This window comes from Trichomycterus rosablanca, chromosome 12 (genome assembly GCF_030014385.1).
Source record: "Trichomycterus rosablanca isolate fTriRos1 chromosome 12, fTriRos1.hap1, whole genome shotgun sequence".
Taxonomy (NCBI): domain Eukaryota; kingdom Metazoa; phylum Chordata; class Actinopteri; order Siluriformes; family Trichomycteridae; genus Trichomycterus; species Trichomycterus rosablanca.
In genome coordinates, this window is record NC_085999.1 from 3133517 (window position 1) to 3158643 (window position 25127).

The 25127-nt window shown below is 42.3% G+C and overlaps 1 protein-coding gene across 1 annotated transcript in view; it reads right to left on the reverse strand.

Annotated features, from left to right (window-relative positions):
• Positions 1-3795: 3795 nt before the first annotated feature.
• Positions 3796-25127, reverse strand: part of lrp2a (low density lipoprotein receptor-related protein 2a) — a 100907-nt gene continuing 79575 nt past the window's right edge. The window contains exons 55-81 of the mRNA XM_063006649.1: positions 24904-25127; positions 23463-23640; positions 23174-23370; positions 22012-22257; positions 20652-20780; positions 18872-18991; positions 17492-17608; positions 16322-16438; positions 15271-15408; positions 15054-15176; positions 13534-13662; positions 13236-13367; positions 12405-12536; positions 12158-12301; positions 11855-12020; positions 11640-11768; positions 11216-11436; positions 10084-10263; positions 9809-9928; positions 8899-8989; positions 8659-8726; positions 7730-7847; positions 6750-6876; positions 6266-6391; positions 5819-5935; positions 5658-5729; positions 3796-4497 (exon numbers count right to left, since the gene is read on the reverse strand). Of these exons, the coding sequence (XP_062862719.1) occupies positions 4327-4497; positions 5658-5729; positions 5819-5935; positions 6266-6391; positions 6750-6876; positions 7730-7847; positions 8659-8726; positions 8899-8989; positions 9809-9928; positions 10084-10263; positions 11216-11436; positions 11640-11768; positions 11855-12020; positions 12158-12301; positions 12405-12536; positions 13236-13367; positions 13534-13662; positions 15054-15176; positions 15271-15408; positions 16322-16438; positions 17492-17608; positions 18872-18991; positions 20652-20780; positions 22012-22257; positions 23174-23370; positions 23463-23640; positions 24904-25127 (3832 nt within the window). The 3' untranslated portion in view covers positions 3796-4326. The remainder of the gene's footprint in view (positions 4498-5657; positions 5730-5818; positions 5936-6265; positions 6392-6749; positions 6877-7729; positions 7848-8658; positions 8727-8898; positions 8990-9808; positions 9929-10083; positions 10264-11215; positions 11437-11639; positions 11769-11854; positions 12021-12157; positions 12302-12404; positions 12537-13235; positions 13368-13533; positions 13663-15053; positions 15177-15270; positions 15409-16321; positions 16439-17491; positions 17609-18871; positions 18992-20651; positions 20781-22011; positions 22258-23173; positions 23371-23462; positions 23641-24903) is intronic.

The window sequence follows — 25127 nt, forward strand, 5'->3', positions numbered from 1 at the left end:
ATAATACAGTGGTAGCTCAGTGGTTAAGATACCTCCTGGTGATCAGGAGGTTGCAGGTTTAACACCCACATCTGACATTTGCATTCACACACTACCAGCTTCAACACCAAGAACCGTAAACACTGTGATCACAATACAATGTTTAATAAGAAATAAATAAACTTATATATTTTACCTAAATCACTTTTAAAAAGTCCTTCCTTCTTCAGTTTCCACTTCTCATGTACGTGTCTGTTCTGCAAACGTGTTTACCACATAATCCAGCACCTCAGGAACCATCACACTGAAAAAGATGAATAAAAAATGATTATTAATCATTAAATATAAACTTAAAACCACATTAAAGAAGTAAAATTGATGAACTATTTCCAGTAACCTGTGCAGTTCTTACACACAAAGACTGACAGATATTTGCACTGATGTTGCAGATATTGCTTTTAACATCATCCTAAATCCTAAAAAATAAATCAATGATCATAATAGGAAGGTTGTGTGTGTGTGTGTGTGTGTGTGTGTGTGTGTGTGTGTGTGTGTGTGTGTGTGACATAAGACAGGACCACACCCTGAACAAGACACCAAGCCATTACAAGTCATTAATACACTCACCTATTAAGGTACACCAAAGGGCAATTTAAAGCAGCCAATCCACCCTCTGCATGGAGTACCTGGATGATAGGTCGAGGATAAGTCGAGGATCTAATGATGATTTACAGCCCTCACACTACCAGATGTGCCACTAAAACACATTAATGAGGATTTAATGTTTCTATTTAATCACAGGGATTTTATTAATGATATTTAAAAAGCGAGTATTACTGCCATCTACTGGTACAGGAGCATATTTCTCACAGGGGTGTCCAAACTTTTCTTGTTGAGGGCAAAATGTACAAAAAAATACAATAGCACTGACTCTGTGCCATAAAACAAATAAAAAAATAATAGACCCACCTGATTACTATAAATAACACGGGTTTATTTATTTATGAGTAACTTAGAGTAACTAAGATTTTGCTTACCAGTGAATAATCCTAACAGGAACATGAAAACACTCCGTCATTGTCGGTTTCCTGACAAGTTAAACGTACTCACTTCCCTCTGTAATATACATTTATCTGAAATCTTTTTGGACTTTGTTTGGAGCCTCCATGTCTTTCCAAAGATTCAGGAACATGAAGGTGTAGCGTTTGTGATGGTTTGTGTTAGGGGAAGTGAGATGGGGAGCTGTAGACTGGTTTAGGGTGACAGCGACACCCAGTGTTAAAACTAGAAATTTCGTTTTAAGATCATTTATTTAGATCATTAATTCAGATCATTAATTCAGATCATTAATTCAGATCAAACAAAACATAATTTTACTCACATAGTGAAACACATTTGTAAAGCACAACTGTATCTTTTAAAGTTAAAAGTATTTTCACCACGTATATTTCTAACTCCAAATCAAGGAGAGGCAGATCACCACATGCCCCCCACCGACACTTACTTTTGGGTCTGGTCAAAAGCAGTAATTACAACCTCAGATCACTTTATACACCGATCAGCCATAACATTAAAACCACCTCCTTGTTTCTACACTCACCATATAGAAGCACTTTGTAGTTCTAAAATTACTGACTATTATTTGGGTGGTGGATCATTCTCAGCACTGCAGTGACACTGACATGGTGCTGGTGTGTTAGTGTGTGTTGTACTGGTATGAGTGGATCAGACACAGCAGCACTGCTGGAGTTTTTAAACACCTCACTGTCACTGCTGGACTGAGAATAGTCCACCAACCAAAAAAATATCCAGCCAACAGCGCCCCGTGAGCAGCGTCCTGTGACCACTGATGAAGGTCTAGAAGATGACCGACTCAAACAGCAGCAATAGATGAGCGATCGTCTCTGACTTTACATCTACAAGGTGGACCAACTATGTAGGAGTGTCTAGTGTCTAATAGAGTGGACACTGAATGGACACTGCATTTAAAAACTCCAGCAGCGCTGCTGTGTCTGATCCACTTAACAAAGCACAACACACACTAACACACCACCACCATGTCAGAGTCACTGCAGTGCTGAGAATGATCCACCACCTAAATAATACCTGCTCTGTGGTGGTCCTGTGGGGGTCCTGACTATTGAAGAACAGCATGAAAGGGGGGTAACAAAGCATGCAGAGAAACAGATGGACTACAGTCAGTAATTGTAGAACTACAAAGTGCTTCTATATGGTAAGTTGAGCTGATAAAATGGACAGTGAGTGTAGAAACAAGAAGGTGGTTTTAATGTTATGGCTGATCAATGTATAAGCCATGGTATTTCAAACTTGAACAAACAACATGGGGTTATTTATTACATCAAATCATGTTCCAAAAAGCTGGACTAGTGGCAATTCAGCACCAACATACAGTATAATGATAATATTATGCAATCATGCTTGAGTTTAAAAAAGCATACAGAGCAAGATTGTGCAGCCAATTTGCAAAAACAAAACGGCACTCAACAGTTTAAGGACAACAACCGCCAAACAACTGTTGCACCTTTGAAAATTTACATGATGAAAAATACCCACCAGTATTAATTGGTGTCGTCCGTCCCCAAATTATAAGATTGTTAAAATAACTGGTGGTGTAAAGTTCAGGTTGAAGAGATTTTACAAACAACTGTTTTCTGTTTTCAGAGGCATTTTACACGCTGTACTTGTTATGACTGGTATGAGGTTGGTATAATATATAATATAAAAACATATTAGGATGACGGTATAGGCAGAGCAGAAGTGCTATGTGTGCTATAAAGAGGTGCTGCAAGACTGGACGAGAAGAAGAAGTGGACCAAACATTTGGGAGGAGTGATGGGGGATAAAGGGAGGAAGAGTGCCAGCTTGAGTCAAGCACAGCCAAAGATAACACAGAGATATGACCACGCACTGACCACCACACGACCCTCACACTACCAAGCTATAAATCCAAAACACAGTGGATTATTTTTGAGAACCTTAATGGACCCATAACAGCCACGTCATTTTTAGATTCCAGTGCATGATAGTTTTGTTATAAGTATTCCTAACTTCATGAGTGATACACTGATTAACTGGAAAAGTCAACCAGACTCTGGGGTTTGGGGCAACCTGGGGCAAACAGTTATGTAACAGGTTAAGTGTTCATAAATGTAAAAACTATAAAGGATAGCCTCTGTGGAATGTTTCAGCTTTATATTTATAGACGTCTTTAAATGATTGGTTTGTTCTAAAATGGATAGGCTCCCTGTCTCCATTATTTGTTAGAGCAATAAAACCATCAGTCATTTAATCTAAAATCCTATTTGTATTTATTGTAAAAATATTTGAATTATAGTAGAATAGTTCCGGGCGGCACAGTGGCTAGCACTGTCACCTCACAGCAAGAAGGTCCTGGGTTCAATCCCCAGGCGGGGCGGTCCGGGTCCTTTCTGAGCGGAGTTTGCATGTTCTCCCTGTGTCTGTGTGGGTTTCCTCCCACAGTCCAAAAACATGCAGCCAGGTTAATTGGAGACACTGAATTAATTGCCCTATAGGTGAATGGGTGCGTGTACATGTGTGTGTGTGTATGGGTGTGTGCCCTGCGATGGACTGGTGCCCAGTCCAGGGTGTTACTGTGTGCCTTGCGCCCATTGAAAAGCTGGGATAGGCTCCAGCACCCCCCATGACCCTAATTGGATAAGCGGTTAAGAAAGTGAGTGAGTGAGAATACCGTTATTTTATAGTGATGTATGTTTAATATGGACATACTGCTAATAAACATACTGGGAACAGCAAACCAAACAGAAACTGGCTCTTTTATTGTGTTGGTCAGTTCACACATGAGGTATATAAATATGTAGGATGAGATGCACATTATTTCCTTCCACTGGCACATATTGATTACAAAATCTACAGCAAACTAGAGTTCAGCATGCTTTACTAAATCACTACTATATTCAGCTGTCGCTGTGTTCATCTCTAAAAAAAATCATCATCTATTCCAAAATATTCTATTAGATATCAGCAACAAAATTTCTTCAAAATTTACAAATGTACAACATATTTATAACATTTTTACAATCAGTAGCATCAGTGCAAAGATATACATATAGTACATCACAATAAAACAAATCAGAACACACACATTGGCATAAGAAAGAGCAAAAGGCATCCGTGGAATTTGAATCTCTGTGTATACAAATGTCATATCCAGTGTTCACAAAATAGTTCTTTAAATCTCACGTTTGTACACAGGCTGCATATAAAAATAGATTCTGTGCCCAGTGGAACAGTGTGTCTCTTTCGCCCTTGTTTGTTTGAACGTGTGGACAGAGAGAACCGAGGAGGTTATATGTCACTGTCCTCCTTCACCAGATTGGCTGTGTCCTGGAAGGTGTCCTCTGTGGGCGAGTACGTGCTGGATTTCTCTCGTTTTAAGGGCACCGGAGGCGCTGTGAAGGGAGACGGGGTGCTGGATGCACTGACCTCTGTACCTGCAGCAGGCTGATCGTCCTGCATCTAAAATCAATACAGAATAAGCATTAAAGACTAACCTATAGGGTCTGTCCAAAAATCTAGTGATCTCTCTACACAGACGCATTTTATCATCAGGTCATCCTGCGCTCCCGAGAAGAAGGAATGTTTAAATTCTTAGATCCCTTAAAATGCTCCTACTGAGGTGCCTTAATTCTGAGTGATGATCTGACTGAATAACGAGGGAGCGTCCGATGCCTCGTCAGCGCTGAAGGCAATCCCAGCATTCAGTGCTGCACGACTTTTCTCACAAAAAATGACAAACGTGGCGGACGAATATAATGCGGAGCAACCAACGGAGTTCTTTTCAAATGTAAATAAATTCTCACTGATGTTTAATTTGTATAAAGGTGTAATTATACAAGTGTCGTTTATTTGTAAATTCGGGGGGAGACCACTAACTAAGTGGTTGCGCCACTAACTGCGATGACGTAAAAGTAGAGCGTCTAAATAATCTGCCTTATGCGCTCCATGTCTAGAATCCTCTCTACTGAGGCAGCTGATCAGGTAGGCAGTAGGCAGCGAGGCAGCTCACTAGGTTTTAAAACGAACCCATATTCCCACAATGCCCAGGACAGGGGCTCAGATCAGTCTCTGCACCTCATCACCATTAATGCGCTGCACCTGGGGTTTTGTTGGGGCCGTAGACTAGTGGTTAAGGTACAGGACCAGTAATCAGAAGGTTGCTGGTTCAACCACCAGTACTGCTAGGTTGCTGCGGTTGGGCCCTTGAGCAAGGCCCTTAGCCCTCAACTGTTCAGACTGTATACTGTAATGTAAGTCGCTTTGGATAAAGTGGTCTGCTAGATGCCGAAAATGTAAATGTAAATAAAATGTTGGGTTTTTGCTTCTTCGCTCATTGGTTTGGCATCGTATGGTGTCCGGGCCTCGCTGGCACATTCAAGCACTGCGAGGGTGGTATCTCTTTCCTGATGGGCTTTTTCCTGAGGAATTCAGACGGTTTTTGGCACCCTTTACTCCACTAATGTGCTCGTCTCTGTTCTATCGCATCGTTTTGTTTCTTACATTAATTTCTGTTATTTTGGCTACCCTTCATTTTGTTCCCTCACCATTTTCGCCGGTACAAAGCCTCGGTGGCGAGGTTCGAACCGCCGTTACAGCTATTAGCACGAGTTCACACTCACCTCGCTGTATGTTGGGTTTTCAAATGTTGAACCGGGTTTCAGTTTTCTCTTAAAGAAGCTCCACTTAGACTCCTACAACAGAAACCAAATGAAGTTAAATTAAATATTAAAACATCCAGACTTTAACTGTGATTTATTTAATTCATTGAGTCTCTTTGTACCTGTGTGGTTTTGGGATCTGCTGGAATACTTTGTACCTCCACCGCCTGCTGACGAGCATGGTACACGGGATTGGAGAAACTGTTCTCTGCTGAATCACCGCTTACGTTCACGGTCACCTGCAGAGGAAGGACGGCTTGGACAGTTTGTATCTGGTTTGTAAAGAAACACTTTATTATATTGACCGAGGAGGTCAATCCTCAAGGCGGGTTCATATGGATATCTGCTGGCTCATCGATGGTGCCTGCACAGAGACGGGGGTGCAGGTGCCATCGATCAGCCAGCAGAGGTCCTAACTGGACGAGCCAATCACCTGCCCGTAGCAGAGCCGAGATTCTTACTCGCGTACGTTGAAAACAAACTCCGTCCCTCCCTACATTGTGCGATAGCTGGCGCTATTACAAATCACGTCTTGTATACGTGGGTATACGAGTTCTGTCCTGATTTACCTGTGTGGCATGTAGGACTGCGGGATCACCAGGTGTACCAGCTGCTGTGGGTGTGCCCCTTGCTGTGGAATAGAGAGGATTCTCGAAAGTGACCGGCTGCCCACCAGCGTCTGCAAAGTTCTCATCCTGATAACATAGAACAAAGTTGATGTGAAGATTATTATCAGTATCCTGTTCATTTTGTTCAATACACATTAAATGGCAAAAGCACGAGTGGCTTCCGATCTGAAAGAGAAACCATGATATATAGAAGAACTTCCACCTGGAGAGAATCAACGCTTACAAGAGGCAAGTAAAACTGATCCATCAATCATCTGTGCCTCTGTGCTCCCTCTGCTGGCCAAAACAGCAACACAGAAGGACACGACTCTTAACGTGACTCGAGGCCGAATTCGTTACAGTCTGTATAACCCAACTGTGCTAATAATGCATTTCACAGCTTAAATTCTATCATGATGACGTTAGAATAAAGGTTGAGGTTTACCAGCTGCATGGCTCTGTCAATGAAGGATATGCCAATATTTTGTGGTTCCAGGTCCATGGTGACATTGTCCCCCGAGCGGAAAGTTACTCCATTTCCTGTGTCACTTGACTTGGCCAGACTTCCCAGGCTAAAACATGGACCAAAATAGATGAAAATAAAGAGCGAGAATAATTCACACCAAGCAAGAGAGTGAAAGAAAATCCAGTTTGCTGTAATAAAACATAATTTAGGGTTAATTTAAGAAGTCATTTTGAGGCTTGGGGGCACAATGGTAAAATACCTCCTTGTTTCTACACTCACTGTCCATTTTATCAGCTCCACTTACCATATAGAAGCACTTTGTAGTTCTACAATTACTGACTGTAGTCAATCTGTTTCTCTGCATGCTTTGTTAGCTCCCTTTCACCCTGTTTTTCAATGGTCAGGACCCCCACTGGATATTTGGCTGGATATTTTTGGTTGGTGGACTATTCTCAGTCCAGCAGTGACAGTGAGGTGTTTAAAAACTCCAGCAGCGCTGCTGTGTCTGATCCACTCATACCAGCACAACACACACTAACACACCACCACCATGTCAGTGTCACTGCAGTGCTGAGAATCATCCACCACCTAAATAATACCTGCTCTGTGGTGGTCCTGTGGGGGTCCTGACCATTGAAGAACAGGGTGAAAGGGGGTAACAAAGCATGCAGAGAAACAGATGGACTACAGTCAGTAATTGTAGAACTACAAAGTGCTTCTATATGGTAAGTGGAGCTGATAAAATGGACAGTGAGTGTAGAAACAAGGAGGTGGTTTTAATGTTATGGCTGATCGGTGTATATATGATCCTGAGTTATTCTGTGCCACCATACCACCCTGATTCTGCCACATCTCATCTGATTTTGACAGTGAATAATAAACCTTATTGTTATGCCAGTTTTATCTATGACACTTGGTAAGATTAATTGGATAAACAAACTTGGGGTATAATGAGGTACCTGGGTAACTTGGGCATTGACGGGATGAGGGAGCCAGTACGTCTGTAGTTAATGAAAAGTCCAATCGCCAGAGCTCCACTCAGTAGAATAACAATCACTGCCAGCAGCACGGCCACTGCTCAACCAACAAGAGGAACATGTGAGACGCTGAGTCTCTGCTCCAGGATTTTATATTCCATTAAACACTGGACTGAACACTACAGGAGGTCTTTTCTAACGGCTGCCATCAGAGTATTCAGGAATTTATAAATAATACCTATAATACTGTTTACTTTTTATGTTTACATGTAAAAAGATTCCCTGTGATTTTGATTTTGTGTTGTTAGTTTATATAGCTGTTTTTTTAGAGCTGCTGTAACAAAGAACTTTCTGTAAGGGATCAATAAAGTGTCTGTCTGTCTAAATATCTATCTATCTATCTATCTATCTATCTATCTATCTATCTATCTATCTATCTATCTATCTATCTATCTATCTATCTGTATATTTGCTTATCTGTCTGTCTGTCTGTCTGTCTGTCTGTCTGTCTGTCTGTCTGTCTGTCTATCTATCTATCTATCTATCTATCTATCTATCTATCTATCTGTATATTTGCTTATCTGTCTGTCTGTCTGTCTGTCTGTCTGTCTGTCTGTCTGTCTGTCTGTCTGTGTTATTGCTGACCATGAAACTAAAATATGATAAATTACACACACATGTAAAAAACACAGATCTAATAGCAGACATAAAGGTCCAAATATTGTATATTTGTGATTAAATAATTAATAAACATATTTCAAACCAAAGACAACTGAAGTATGTTGATGAATAACCAATTGTGTTTATAACAGCTTTAATCAAAATAATCTAAATGTGCTCTCTTTGCATATTCTATTAACTATGTTTATTAATGTGTAAGAAACTGGTACGGGAGGTGAGAAAAATGTCACCTGTTCCTGCCGGGGCTCCTCTATATTTTCCGAATTCACAGTAGCTTCCAGAATAGCCGTACAGACACCTGTAGAAAAACGATAATATCATTAAAGCATAACTGACCACTTCACCAAGCAATTAGTAATCGGTGAGGGTATCATGATCGGGTCTAAAGGCTTTACACATGCAGTGGTATTGAAAATTCCCTCTCAGATTAAAATGCTTTTGGCTGCATTACTGATTCTTATTAGACTCACTTGCACTTTGGATGACCCCCCTCATCGGTGTAGCATGTTCCACCATTCCTGCATCTGCATGCAAGTGGCATGGCCACCTCTGTTTCTATGGCTGCAAAGGCAAGAGCCATGCACAACGTTATAACAGCACTGCAGCCACAGCATACAATAATGAAAAAGTAAATCATAAAAATGATTAATGCATAAAATATTAATGCTTAACAGTAACTTAAAGAACATGCATTAGCTCAGCCAGCAGCAGCACCCATCATGCATGGGGAAAAGCATTTTACTTGAGTTAACGACTACTAAATATTACAAAAACCTCTATTGTTGTCTTTTAATTTTAGAACATTAACAGCTCAAAAACAGCTCAGTGTTTAAATCTATAATTACTACTACAGTTCCCTCCACACCCTATAAATTCACCCCCATAAATCCTTAGACACAAATATATAGTGAGACCTCAAATTCTCGCATTCTTCAACATTGGGAAGCACTGTCGCCTCACAGCAAGAAGGTCCTGGGTTCGTTCCCCAGGTGGGGTGGTTCGGGTTCTTTCTGTGTGAAGTTTGCATGTTCTCCCCGAGTCCAAAAACATGCAGTCAGGTTCATTGGAGACACTGAATTGCCCTATAGGTGAATGGGTGTGTGTGTATAAGTGTGTGTGTGGACTGGCTGGCGCCCCGTCCAGGGTGTTACTGTGTGCCTTGCGCTCATTGAAAAGCTGAGATAGGCTCCAGCACCCCCCCACGACCCTGATTGGATAAGCGGTTAAGACAGTGAGTGAGTGAGTGTATTCACTAACCTTGTGAGATGTTATAGGAGAAGACTAAGTAATGTTTTATTGGCAAAGCCAGGTTTTAGAAAGTATCATATGTAAGGTGTATCACATGTGATGTATTAAGTCTAATACTTTTAACGCTCATACCTGCATCACATTCATTCTGGTTGAAGCTGAGCAGGGAGGAACCTTGTGGACAGGCGCAGGTGTATCCACCAGGTCTCAGCAAACACAGGTGACTGCACACACCCTTACAAGGGTTCAGCACTAAAAACAGAAGCACATTCATTCTTATAGCAATAACATTTTTTGAAATGTAAATTGTAATAAATTGTTTATTCAGTAGATTGTTTAAATATATGTTATTAAAGGTATTGTGGTCCTTTTTATTCTAGCCAAAAATCAATGTGTGTGTCTCTCACCCGAGCGATTATATCTGTGCTCCTGATAGATGCGGACTTGAGTCAGCCAGGGGTTTATAGTGAGGACCTTCACTTTATCCCCCTTCCCAAATTTGTCAGTCTTCCACACCTCACCCTTAGCCTTTGTTGTCCAGAACACATGGCCCTCAAACAAATCCAGACTGTAGGGGTTTCCAATATCTATAAACAAAACCAAAGTGATCTGTTATTGAAAAAAATATCAACTAGGGCTACAGACTTTTATCGATTAGTCGATTAATCTAAACGATTAATTTTTCTTAAGCACGTGTTCATGGCATTCTGTACACAAAGCAACGTGCTTAAACTAGTTAGATGTAGCCACGTCTCATTAAGTCCAGCGTACAGTAACGACAGAATGAGCCCAGATTCTAACCTCCACATTCACTCAAAAATTACTTCACATTCTAAGCCATGTAAACACAGTGGTGAGTGTTCGGGTGCATTCACATGAGAAGCTTTTTGCACTTTGATCAAGCCCAACGCAGCAAAGTGTGCGCAGGTCTAACTGAACTCGCTAAGAAATACGGTGTTCCAGGATCTCCACGATTAAGAAGCGTAATGAAACAATATAGACGTGCAGCATGGTGCTGGTGCTTCTGTGGTACCATCAACGCTTTGTACAAACAGTGAACAAACCATCTTTAAGTTTTGTGCCAGTTTTAAGTATCACCAAACTTTTGATGATTTGGGTCGTGGAAAACGTTGAGCTTTTATTTAAGAACTCTACAATCGTCCTCTGACCGCTGCAGATGGTGTTTTTTAAGACGGCGCTTAATGCCGCCAACCAGTGACTGGACCAGATACGACTGAGGTCACGCACGCAGCAAGAGTGGATGGAAATGTTGTAGAAATTAAAAAGGATTATTTATAAACATAGTTTTAAAAACGATGCATCGACTTAAAATATTGACGTTGACCATTTTTAGTGTAGACGTCATCGACTAGGTCGACCAACTAATATCAACCAATACTGACCCAGGTTTTGAATCTTAGTGGTGCTACCGGCCAATCAGGCATCAGCATGGAGCTTGTTTTGCCTTTATTCAGGTAAAAAATGCTGTCTGCAATAACAATAAAATCTGTATACACATCTTTAAGCTTGATGTCTCACCTCCTGACATGATGATCTTCCTGTCTGTTCCATCTGCCTTCATGGATTCAATGATGTTCTCTTTAGAGTCACACCAGTAAATCCTGTTGCCATTAAGGTAGTCCACAGTGAGTCCGGTCGGCCAGCCCAGGTCCTCATCCATCAGCACCTGTCTGTGCTGACCATCCATCCACGCGGACTCAATCTTAGGCTTACTTCCCCAGTCTGTCCAGTACATCATACTGGATTACAAAAGAAAAACACGTGCACATAAAGCGTGAGGAGGACTGCAGTTAGACCACGACATCCAACACAGTTAAGGGCCTTGGCTCAGGGGGCCAATAGTGGCAGGGCTTGGTCACAGTAGTTTATTACCTTAACCAAAAAGTTACCACTACTCTTGCAAACACAAAGCAATTTAAGATCAACAATAACTAAACCTTACCCAAGTTCTGGGTTGACAACTATCGCAGCTGGTTGGTCTAGATTAGCATGTATCAGCCACTTCCGGTAGCGCCCATCAAGCTTTGCCACTTCAATACGATTGGTCCCTGCATCTGTCCAATAAATGTGTCTAAAATAAAAAGTTATCCAGGTTAGCAAAGCACTGATTCATCAGTAAACACCTACAGTATTTGTGTAGAATAGATGTAGCTGTACCTTCCGGCCCAGTCTACAGCGATTCCATCGGGGCTGGAGATGTATCTAAGATTAAGATCGACATCTTTCACTGGGTTAGTGCCATGGTCATCAAATGTGGTCATGTACGCCCGCTTAATGGAGCCAAACTGGGCACCACGACCCAGAACGGTCCAGTATACAATACCTGAAAAAAAGAATGTGAACAGTTATTAGAAATACTGAGCCTAGATAAGTAAAACAACTTTGTAGACAGCAGACTTTAGGTACAGAACATTCTGTTTAATCTTCTAAAATGGCACATTATGATGAGTATGAACTTACTGAGTCCCTGGTCCTCAGGGTCCCACAGGTAATCAAGAGCCTGGATGTGCTCGGCTTCCCCCACATAGTCGGAATACTGCTCAGACGACAGGTTATAACGACGGATGCGCACATTATCGGGCAACAACAACACGGGAGGATTACCTGAAACAAACAAAAGACATGAATACTATTAAAATTAATAAATAAATAAATAAATAAATAAATAAATAACAAGTGCTAAGCAGTTATAAGCTCCCCTGCTCACCTTCAGCAGCACATTCAACACCATGCTGCAGCCCAACAGAGCGAAACCCCTGAGCACAGAGACACTCGTAACTTCCCTTAGTGTTTCTGCACAGCTGGGGACAAGTGCCATAGATCTCACACTCATTCTGATCTGTAATAAAAATAAAATATAAGACACAAAGCTTTACATTATACTGTACATAAGAGATAAGAGAAGATTTGCTGAGTAAAATGTTCACCATGCTGTTATAAGAAAAACTAGGATTCTGGCAAAACTAATATGAGATAAGATAAGATAAGATAAGATAAGATAAGACTTTATTGATCCCGAAGGAAATTGCAGAAAAACACAATAGTTGAGACGCGAACCCCGGTCGCTTGGTTGCGAGGCGGTCGCGCTCACCACACGCCACACTGGCGGTAAAAAATGCCTACTACGGATGCCTACTACACTACCAGCTACTAAACAGCACTTATCTCTGTCTTTAATAATTTTTTACTTGTTTTCAGTATTGTTTTTCATAATTTCCAAGGATTATCCTGTCTGTCTGTCTGTCTGTCTGTCTGTCTGTCTGTCTGTCTATCTATCTATCTATCTATCTATCTATCTATCTGCCTGTCTACCTACCTATCTGTCTGCCTGTCTATCTGTCTGTCTGTCTGTCTGTCTGTCTGTCTGTCTGTCTGTCTGTCCGCCCGCCTGTCTGTCCGTCCATCCAATCTATTCTAATCTACGTATATCTCCAGCAATTTTCCATGATTGTACATTGTACTTAGAATGTACTTCAGTGGTTTTACATTATCTTCTACTGTGAGTGCTGTTGATAGGATAATGGATCAGTTTATTTACCTTCGCAGGAGTTTCTGTTCTCCTCTTTGGGTTTGTAGCCCTGCCTGCAGGAGCAGATAAATCCTCCACCCGACAAATCAGTGCAGTTATGTTCACACAGGTTCTCACTGCAGGAGCGCCCGCTGCCACTGTCTAACACAAAGAGAGAGGGGGACACACATATGTACAACGTTAATATCATTTACTAATGTTTACCTGTAATTAAAAGGTGAGTAAATCTAGAATTGGAACTAGTTAGTGCTATATATATTTGTATATGCATGTGCAGGCAGGTAGGTGGATTAGTAATAACACATACTGCAGCCCAGCTCATCAGTCTGGTCTCCACAGTCATCATAATCATCGCAGGCATACTGGAGAGGAATACACTGGCTGTTTCCACACTTAAACTCATCATCAGAGCAGGGTCCGTGAGTGGGAGGTAAACCTAAAAGCAAAAGAAGAAAATAATCATAAGTCATCAACAAAACTGTAGTAGCTTGTAGGAAATACTGTGATAATTCCAACCCAGTATTTAACAAAGTCCCACAAACCCTGTACATAATGTACATTATACTGTCAAAAGTATTCGCTCGTCTGCCTTCACACGCATATGAACTTGAGTGACTCCCATTCTTAATCCATAGGGTTTAATTTGATGTCCACAAGGTTTAGGAGTGTGTTTATGGGAATTTTTGACCATTCTTCCAGAAGCGCATTTGTGAGGTCAGACACTGACGTTGGACGAGAAGGCCTGGCTCGCAGTCTCCGCTCTAATTCATCCCAAAGGTGTTCTATCGGGTTGAGGTCAGGACTCATGTTGGAACAGGAAGGGGCCATCCCCAAACTGTTCCCACAAAGTTGGGACCATGAAATTGTGGTCATACACTCTTGTGCTAATCTGAAGGCCACATGAAGTTTGTTATAATACCACTGAGAGTTGACTGTGGAATATTTAGTAGTGAGGAAATTTCACGACTGGATTTGTTGCACAGGTGGCATCACGGTACCACGCCACCTGTGAGCGACCCGTTCTTTCACAAATGTTTGTAGAAGAAATCTGTATGCCTAGGTGCTTGGTTTTATACACCTGAGGCCATGGAAGTGATTGGAACACCTGAATTCAATGATTTGGATGGTGAGTGAATACGTTTGGCAATAAAATGTATATATATATATTACGTTTGGATGTTTTTCCTCAGCCAGCAAGTTCCAAAATTGTCCAGTAAAAGCCCTTGACTTCATATGAATGTCAGATTGTAGGGTTAAAATGTCTGTATGTAACGAGAGATCTGAATATTCTCCGTCAGCTTCTTCCACGTATGAACGAAACAGCGTCTCTGCAGCGTTCCTGCCTGAATCAGACCGTTTTTGGTTTCTTTGTGCTTGGTTTTGCACTCATCTTCACAAACAGTGTAAGTTATAAAAAATAAAATGCAAAAATGGCGCAAACTGGCTACTGATGAATGAAAACTTTCTAGATTCGCGGTGCTTTAGGCGGGCTGAGGCGTAGCTATGCTAACAAACCGTAAGTTAAAGTAACAGTGTCCACATTTCATGTCAATCACGCTGACCTGTTGGAATGAGGCGCGATCTACCAGCGTGCGCTGTGTGATCGACTGGTAGATCGCAATCGACATACTGGGCACCACTGGTCTAATCACAGGGATTTGAATTTTAAAGGAATTTATATGTAACCATTTGAGAAGGGAATGAGAAACAAAGCTATTCATATTCATGTATGCAAGTATGTAATATTGATTGTTCTATTTGATGGTTTAGGCAGATAAGTATTATTATTTATAATCTTGGTAAATTAGTGGACTAGTCTGCACTCACAGTGCTCCTGTCGTTCATCTGTTCCGTCGCCGCAGTCGTCCACTGAGTTGCAGAGTTCGTGGCTGTAGATACAGCGATTGTTGTCACAGCGAAATCTGAAGGGAGGTTCACATGGGATGTCCACTAAAGAGACAACAGTCGAAGTTACAATCACTGACATGATGATTTACACTCCTTAAAGTATTATAAGTATTATAAGTTTTATGTGCTTTCTTACAGCAGTGATGCAGCTCCTCGTCCGATCCATCTCCACAGTCATTGTCGCCATCGCATCTCCAGTGCTGCTGCACACATACATGGTTCTTACACTCGAACAGGAACGGAGGGCAGTACGTGCCGTTTGGGTACCGGGTTGCTGCAAAGGACACAAGACTATTTTGAGTATACACTTACTGACCATTATATTGGAACTATGTTATAAAAAATAAAGTGTGTAATTATAGACTTATATACTCCTCCAGCTCTACATCAGTTGACGGCTCAGACTGATAAACTCACACCAACAAAACAAAGTACATCAGTGTACTTATGTGTACACCTAAATAAAATTCCATCCCAGAATAATCCATCCTATAATAATGATAGACAGGATGAAGAGTAAACTAACACTTAGTCCCTTAACTTAGTCGTTGTTATCTATTGATTTAACTGCTAATGTTACAAGACATATCACATGTTAAAGTGATCTTAATATTATTCATTCATGTCTCTTTTACTACTGCTTTATCCTGGTCAGGGTTGCGGTGGGTCTAATTCATTAAGCAAAAGGCAGGAAACACCCTGGACAGGTCGCCAGTCCATCACAGGGCGGGCAGACACAGACACACACACACACACACACACTCACACTTAGGACAGTTTAGAAGCTCCAATTGACCTGACTGCATGTCTTTAGACTTGTGGGAGGAAACTAGAGAGCCTAAAAGAAAACCCACAAGGACACAGGGAGAACATACAAACTCCACACAGAAAGGACCCTGGGAATCAAACCCAGTCCCTTCTTGCTGTGAGGCGACAGCACTAACCACTGCACCACTGTGTGTTCATCCAGTGCTAATAACCTCCTGAACAAAATTGTGCTAAATGCTAAAATCACCTTAAGGAACCACATAAACATTCGTGACACTCAGGCTTAATGTGCTGTGAGTGAGTTTACATAATAATTATATCGTGTATCTCAATAATTCTACACATGATAAAGATGCTGTTAAAATGGGAGCTGTTTTAAAAATGGGTATCATTAAAGAGAAAGAGGAAGAAGAACTCACGGCAGGACATCTCATCAGTAAAGTCCAAGCAGTCTGCACTGCCGTCGCATTTAAACCGCTCAGCGATGCAGTGACCACTATCACACTGGAAGTAACCGGGATGGCAGGTTCGCAACTCTGAAACACAGTGTAAACAGGAAATATTACACTCCACATACTGGAATCCGGTCCAACGACAAGCAGTAACGTCCCATTTACACTGCAGCATGAAGAACGCTGTTAAACAAAGTGTTTATTAGAATGGAAGGATGGCAGCGTCCTGCAGGACTGCATGGCACAGTTTGGCACTTAGCATTCACCCATGAGTTAAACAAGAGGTAAGTTTTAGGACGCCTAGACATTACAACTACAGGAGCGTCTATGACACCCCATTCTAAATCCACTGGCAATAATATAGAGCTGGTCCCCACCTGAGGCTATATATCTTTCTACAAGATTTTGGAGTGTGTCTGTGGGAATTGTTGGCCATTCATCCAAAAGGAGAGGGTCTGGCTCTCAATCTCCGCAAAAGTATGCTCAATAGGTTTAAGGTCAAGTTCTTCCACAACAAACTCACCCAACCGTGCCTTTATGGACCTTGCTTTGTGCACTGGTGTACAGTCATGCTGGAAAAGAAAAGGGCCTTCCCCAAACTGTTCCCAGCAAATTAACAGCATACAATTACCTAAAGGCATTAGGATTTTCCTTCACTGGCAGACCCCTGAAAAATAACCCCACAGTATTACCCCCCTCCACCACAGTTTACAGTTGGCACAATGTTGTCAGGCAGGCAACGTTCTGGCATTCAACAAACTCAGTCATCCCTTAGACTGCCAGATAAAGAAACGTGATTTGTTGTTCCACAGAACATGTTTCCACTGCTCCAGAGTCCAGCGGCACTGTGCTTTACACCATTGTGCTTGATGGTGTAAGGCTTATATGGAAACCTATGCCATGAAGCTCAGTTTTGGAGCCGTTTATGCACTAAATGCCTTAGCACTTGGATTAGCACCTTGCATTTGGTATGTAATCCAAAAATCCCTCACACTGCACAAATAATAATACAGCATCAAATAATATAAAAGCAAATAAAAGCTGCATGTTCATCAGCAAAGAGTCAAACTTTCAGCATAAGGCCACTGTGCCTCCTACTGCATGCGCCTATTGTCCAAACGACGAGGCTGAGCTCACCACAGTCCCTTTCGTCAGAATTATCCTCACAATCGTTGTCGTGGTCACACACCCAGCGGTCAGGAATGCAGCGCAGGTTGTCACAGCGATACTCGCTCTCCGTGCATGCTCGAGGACCTGCGGGGTCACAAAAGCTGGTCAGTGACACAATTAGATGCAATTACAAACATACCGAGTATAAAATAAAATAAAGTAAAATAAAGTATATCTTCTTAAAAAAAAAAGTTACAATCATGTATTAATCAGAAACTGAACCCCTGACACACTGATAACGGAGGTGAACGTGCTGTTACAGGATTAAAGGATTATCCGGCGAGCCAAAGGTTTTTCACAGCCTGTTACAGTTAGTCCCCCCCTCCGTTCTGAACATCATTTCTGAAAGGTGAGTTCATTACAGGGAGTGAAATGCTGTTCTGTAACATGACAGCTCCTGTGTGGGGGAACGACGAGTGCTGACAAAATCAGAGTAAATTTCAGGGATTTAGCGCAGACATCTATCATCTATCATCCGTTCAGCCAACTAACAGCCGTCGTGACAGTTACGCTTCTCATCCTGCTCTGGTACTGAAAAGTAAGAGTGAGTTTTATCTCTTCCTCTCTCTGTGATTAACGCCACGGTTTTCAGCGCTGTCTCACATTTGTCTGTCTCACTGTCAAGCCTCCTTTTAATCCCCACGTCCTTAGTGTTTCTACCAATGTTCGTTATACGTTTACTCACAGAACTGAAAACAGGAATGAGGCCAAAGTACCAGCATTTTGGGTACAATATCGATACCACAATACGTGTTAGTACCACCATAATAACAGTTCTGAAGACTCAAAGTTACTTGCAGTGATAAATTAATAATGTAACAATCAAATGCTCACAAAGGGCGATAATTTCCTGCTTTGTTCTTACATCATAACAATAATATTAAAATGCTATATCCTGCTCTTTAACAATGTCTATTAGCATCATTTTAATTAGTGATTAGGTGTGTTATCCATCCATCCATCCAATCTATCTATAGTCTATCCATCCATCCATCCATCCATCCATCCATCCATCCATCTATCTATCTATCTATCATCTATCCATCCATCCATCCATCCATCCATCCATCCATCCATCCATCCATCCCTCCCTCTATCTATTTATCTATACAACAACAAATGATTTAAAGCTTTAACTTAGAATCTGAGTGGGAATTAATTGCAGACACCCTGGGTTGATATGGACAGTGTTGTGGTCACTGTATGAAATGCTTTGTAAAAAGGAAACACCGTCCACTACACTAGCCGTGAAATGTGTCAGTATTAATGATGAATGTTGTAATTACTATAAACCTTAAAGCAGGAGATATTTAGGGTGTTTAGGGTGTGTGACAGAAGAACACTCACTGCAGTTACGTTCATCTGATCCGTCTCCACAATCGTTGTCTCCATCACACTTCCAGCGCAAAGGGATACACTGGTGGTTATCACAGCGGAAATCTCCAGCAGGGTCACAGGTCAGCTCATCTACAAACATACCCCATAGGTCAGGTTTAACTACACTTTAACACAGTTCATTAACTTCATTTATTTAGATCAGGTTTTACTACACACTTACTTTAACACACAGAGCTCATGCGGTCATTAATTTATTTTAATCAGATCAGTTAATGCTTTGTTTTTCATTACCAATAAATTAATGAAGTTATTGGATCCATAATCAGTTTAAAACACACACAGACTGCAGAGGTCTGTGTCCCAAATGCCTTATTAGCTACTAATAGTTTATTCAAAAACTTACAACTATAATAGTGTTGTACCAGTCTTAAAAGTATGTCGTAAATGCAGTGTTATGCAACTGGGAACAGCTGAGCTAATAAACAATAAGATAAAATAAATAAAATGAATAAACAACATCAGAGCACATAATAAAACTATTTAACTTTAACACAATGTCAAATTTGTTTACATTCTATTTTATTTATACATTTTCTCCAATTTAGCATAGTCTTCCACTGCTGGGGATCCGTGATTGCAGTCGAGGTGGGTATATTGCTGCTCACGCCTCCTCCGACCCGCGCACAGCCCTTAGCGGAACCCTTTTCCACCCATGGATTCTGCACAGGCGCCTCTCTATCTGCCAGTCAGGGTCCTTACACAGCGTTTGAAGACCCCACCCACAATATCCTGCTGCGCCACCTGGGCGCCACACAATGTCACATTTGTTTAATTTAATTCTAAAACTAAGAGCTTCTTCCCCAGAGCTGTGACCTCCATCACTCCCTATTTACACCCCAACCAAACCCTTAAGAACTCACACATTTTTGCACATCAAATCTTTATATGCTGCTATTATTGGCTGCATGTTTATGTCTGTGTCGTCATATATGATGTATGTTGAGAAGTATCACACAGTATTGTTGTACTAAGTACAATGACAGATAGAGTTTCTATTGTATTCTATTCTATTCTCAAAACTGTGATGAATAACATTTACTGTGCAGCTTTACTCTGACGTGATGTACTAAACCACATCTCTTATTTCTCCTCATTTTCTTTTGACTAGTCCTCTAAGTGACGTCTGCAGACAGCAGAGATAACCGAGACATTCTTTAGCACCTTGTGGAATGGCGTTTAATAAAGACATGATGATAACTGCACTGAACCCACACGGGAGACGCAAGACTGGATTTAATTACGCCCGAGATGAAAGTTGTGAAGGGAGTGTAAGTGCCCCCCCCACACACACCCGAAACACACACACACACCCAGACACTGATACCAGTGACTCAATGCTGATACACCAGTGGAGAACTGGCTCTGTTAAACAGACAGATCTGTACACACACACACACACACACACACACACAGTGAGAGACAGAACGAGTCCTAGATGTGACCTCACCTGGCCCAAGTGGTGCATTCTTACACTTAGATTAGGGAGATCTCTCCTCTCTGTGCAGGATAGCACTAATGTAGTGATAAGACATGGGAGGACTAACTGTGTCTGTGTGTGTGTGTGTGTGTGTGTTGTAAGGGGTCAGAAACCAAAACATAGAGCTCAGTCTGCTGACAACTTAGACACGTCTAGTTAAAAAGTGTACAAAGTTATTACAATAGAATTGTGTTTGATGGTTTCAAATAATCAAATAATCAGTCTGTGTGGTTAAAGAGGTAAAGAACTTACGACAGTTTTGCTCGTCGCTGTCGTCCCTGCAGTCGTTGTGTCCGTTGCACACGGCCCACAGAGGAACACAGCGGTAATTAGAAACACAGTCGAACTCAGTGTGATTATCACATCGATACGCTGGACCCACTGCAAACACAACACACGGCCAGTGAGCAACACAGCAGCGCACAATCACATACACAATAAACACAGCAACACACAATCAACACAAAATCAACACAGCAACATGCAATCAGATACACAATCAACACAGCAACACACAATCACATACACAATCAACACAGCCACACAATCAGATACACAATCAGATACACAATCAACACAGCAACATGCAGTCAGATACACAATCAACACAGCAACACACAATCACATACACAATCAACACAGCCACACAATCAGATACACAATCAACACAAAATCAACACAGCAACACACAATCAAATACACAATCAACACAGCAACACACAATCACATACACAATCAACACAGCCACACAATCAGATACACAATCAACACAAAATCAACACAGCAACACACAATCAGATACACAATCAACACAGCAACACACAATCAGATACACAATCAACATAGCAACACAGTCAGATACACAATCAACGCAGCAACATGCAATCAGATACACAATTAACACAAAATCAACACAGCAACACACAATCAGATACACAATCAACACAGCAACACACAGTCAGATACACAATCAACAGAGCAACATGCAATCAGATACACAATCAACACAGCAACACAATCAGATACACAATCAACACAGCAACACACAGTCAGATACACAATCAACACAGCAACATGCCATCAGATACACAATCAACACACAATCAGATACACAATCAACACACAATCAGATACACAAGCAACACACAATCAGATACACAATCAACACAGCAACTTCCATTTAGATACACAATCAACACACAATCAGATACATAATTAGCACAGCAACTCACAGTCAGATACACAATCAACACACAATCAGATACACAATCAACACACAATCAGATACACAATCAACACAGCAACTCACAATCACATACACAATCAGGTAAACAATCAACACACAATCACATACACAATCACAACACACAGCCAGTGAGCAACACAGCAACACACAATCACATACACAAACAACACACAATCAGATACACACTCAACACAGCAACACACAATTAGAAACACAATCAACACAGCAACACAATCAGATGCACCATCAAGATAATTACTGGAAGATAATTAATGTTTAGCTGTTTATAACATTTAATGTTCCTGCACTCAGTGACCACTGACACCCACACCAGCACGACTGAAGCCCAACGGACGTTCCACTCACTGCACTCATCCACGGGTTCATCCGAGTTGTCTCCACAGTCATCGTCCACATCACACTTCCAGCTCTGAGGGATACAGCGACCGTTCCTGCATTTAAACTGGCCGGGTCGACACGTTCTGCTGGAGCAGTGTGAGGGATCCTCGTCCGATCCGTCCCCACAGTCGTTCTCGCCATCGCACTGCCACGCCTCCGGGATGCAGCGCTTATTACCGCACTGCCACTGGTGCGACTCACACTGGTGCGTGGCTGTGGGACAGACAGGTCGGTAACTTCATTCTAAAGTAAACTGTTGCTGCTCAGTTACGTGTTACCAGAATATATCATGTGACTAAATGTCAAGTATTATAACATGGTGAAATGCAACATTAGGATTATATATATATATTTTTTTTCCCTCTTTGTGTCCGATCCCCCCCCCCCCCCCATTTTTACCCTAATTGCTAGTTGTATCCAATTACACTTGCAATTGCATTACACTTAACCTCTACCGATACTACCCTCCACTGCTAAATGAGGAGCTTTGCAACTGAAACACGCCCCCTCCGACACGTGTGCAGTAGCCGACTGCATATTTTCACCTGCACGAGGCGAGTTCATATGCGGATCAGCTTTGTGTACAGAGAGCCACACCCTGATCAGTGTTATTCCTTGACTCTGTGCAGACGCCATCAGTCAGCCAGCAAAGCTCGTAATTGCATCAGTTATGAGCTCCCTATCCGGCTCCCTCCCTGGATGAACGACAGCCAATCGTTGTTCATGTAGCCGCATAGTCCAGTCGGATGGCAGAGCTAAGATTCAATATTTTACCGCTGCGCCACCTGAGTGGCCTATTTATGCATTTTCTCCCAATTTGTCTTCCACTGCTGGGGAGGGCATACTGCTGCTCACGCTCATGCTTACTGCACAAGTGCTTTGCTCTATCTGCTAACCAGGGTCCTTGCACAGCGTTTGAAGACCCCACCCACAGAGTCCGGTCATCCCGCCCTTGCAGACACGGTAGCCAATTATTCCCGCTAGATGGCACCCAGCCAACTGGTGGCAATGCCAAGTTTAGAACCGAGGAGTTCAGAATCTCTGCGCTGGTGTGCTAGCGGAATATCCCACTGTGCCACCTTTACCATATTAACTTTACTAGATGTAATATTATCTGGTTCATCCATACCACACAGAACAGAGTCCTCATCAGATCCATCATGACAGTCCTGGTTCGAGTTGCACAGCAAGTGTGGACTGGTACAATTCCCATCATTACACTGGAACTGGCCCAGTCTACAGTGTCGTGGGGGGCACGTTGAAGGCTCATCCGAACCATCCCTGCAATCACTCTGGCCATCACACTTCCACCAGATGGGGATGCAGCTAAACAGTGAACGACCACAGTGAACACCTCAGTCAAAAAACCTCAGGGAGTGCAAAATATCCAAAATAACACTCAAGGCTGCAGCACTTACCGTTCGTTGTCGGCACATCTGTACTGCGTGCTGGTGCACATGGGTAGACAGCGTCCCACGCCCCCTATTTGGACTGTCATAAAGTGGTCAGGACACTCACAGGTGTATCCTTGTCCTCCAGCTTTGAGGAGACACAGGTGAGAGCAGCCACCGTTGTTCGCTCCACAGGGATTGGTTACTGAGGACGGGAAAGAAACCGTTACCCTGCATCTACTGACCACTCGATATATTCAATATTATTTTTTACACGATAATAAAAATGACCATATCTGTTACATCGAGTATGCCCCAGATACCCAGGTTACCATCTGAGTACGCTAAAAACAGCTCAGAACTGTGCATTTTCCTCCCAATCTAGTCGTGTCCAATTACTGATTGAATTGTGCTTCCTCTCTACTGATGCTGATCCCTACTGCTGATTGAGGAGAGCGAGACTGGCACACGCCCCCGCCGACACGTGTGCAGTAGCCGACTGCATCTTTGTCCCTGCACGAGGCAGGTTCATATGCGGATCAGCTTTGTGCATAGAGAGCCACACCATGATCAGCGTTATTTCTCGACTCAGAAAGACGCCATCAACCAGCCAGCAGAGGTCGTAATTGCATCAGTTATGAGTTATGGGCGCCGTCTACATGAACAACGATTGGCTGTTATTCATACAGGGAGGGAGCCGGATAGCCGGTGCAATTACGAGCTCTGCTGGCTGATTGATGGCGTCTGCACAGAGTCGAATGATTACGATAAAGCGTTAATCAGGGTGTGGCTCTCCGTGCACAAAGCTAATCCACATATGAATTTGCCTCGTGCAGGTGAAAAGATGCAGTCGGGTACGGCACATTTGTCGGAGGGGGCGTGTGTTAGTTCGCTCTCCTCAATCGGGGTGGGGGTCAGCACTCATAGAGAGGAAGCGTAACGCAATTGGGTAAAAAAAAAGTACAGTTATAATACAACATGCTCTACAAATGTGTTACAAATAAATACTAATACTTTAACTTATTACATGTTTAGGTTTTCATCATATCGTATCTTATCGTATATCACTACTTGTCTAAAACATATGGAGATATGAGCTTTTTAGTCATATCACCCAGCCCTACTCACCACAGCAAAACAAAGGTCGACCAAGGTTGACCAGCCCCCCAACCTCCTCCTACAGACGCACAGCCTCTCCTAAAGACGACGACGCTATCTAAAATCATCAACCTATCAATCTTGGCTGAATACACTATAGATAAAACGGGATTGTCTTTCGTCTCTGGCTGAAGACGGGGGGAAGAGAAAACACTCGCTGCATTGTCTGTGTCTCTATAAATATTGGCTTGTACTCCATGCTGGCTCAAGTGGAGGTTTGGAGGAAGAGATAACGATCAGAGATAACGGCTATAATGGCTTTAACGGGATGTGATTACACCTCACTTGGGTTCCGTTGTCCCAGACTCACCTATCGGCTGACGGTAGGGGTGACACACGTGGATGTCAAAGGGTCTGTGGGTGGTGTTGACGAGAGCTTGGCGCCCAGAGCCGTCGTACTTATTGCCTTTCTCGACGGTGCGAGTGTTCCAGTCAGTCCAGTATACACTGTCCTCAAATACACTTACAGCAAACGGATGAGGAAGGACGCCGTCATACACGGTGTGGCGATGATGACCATTTAGGTCAGAGTAC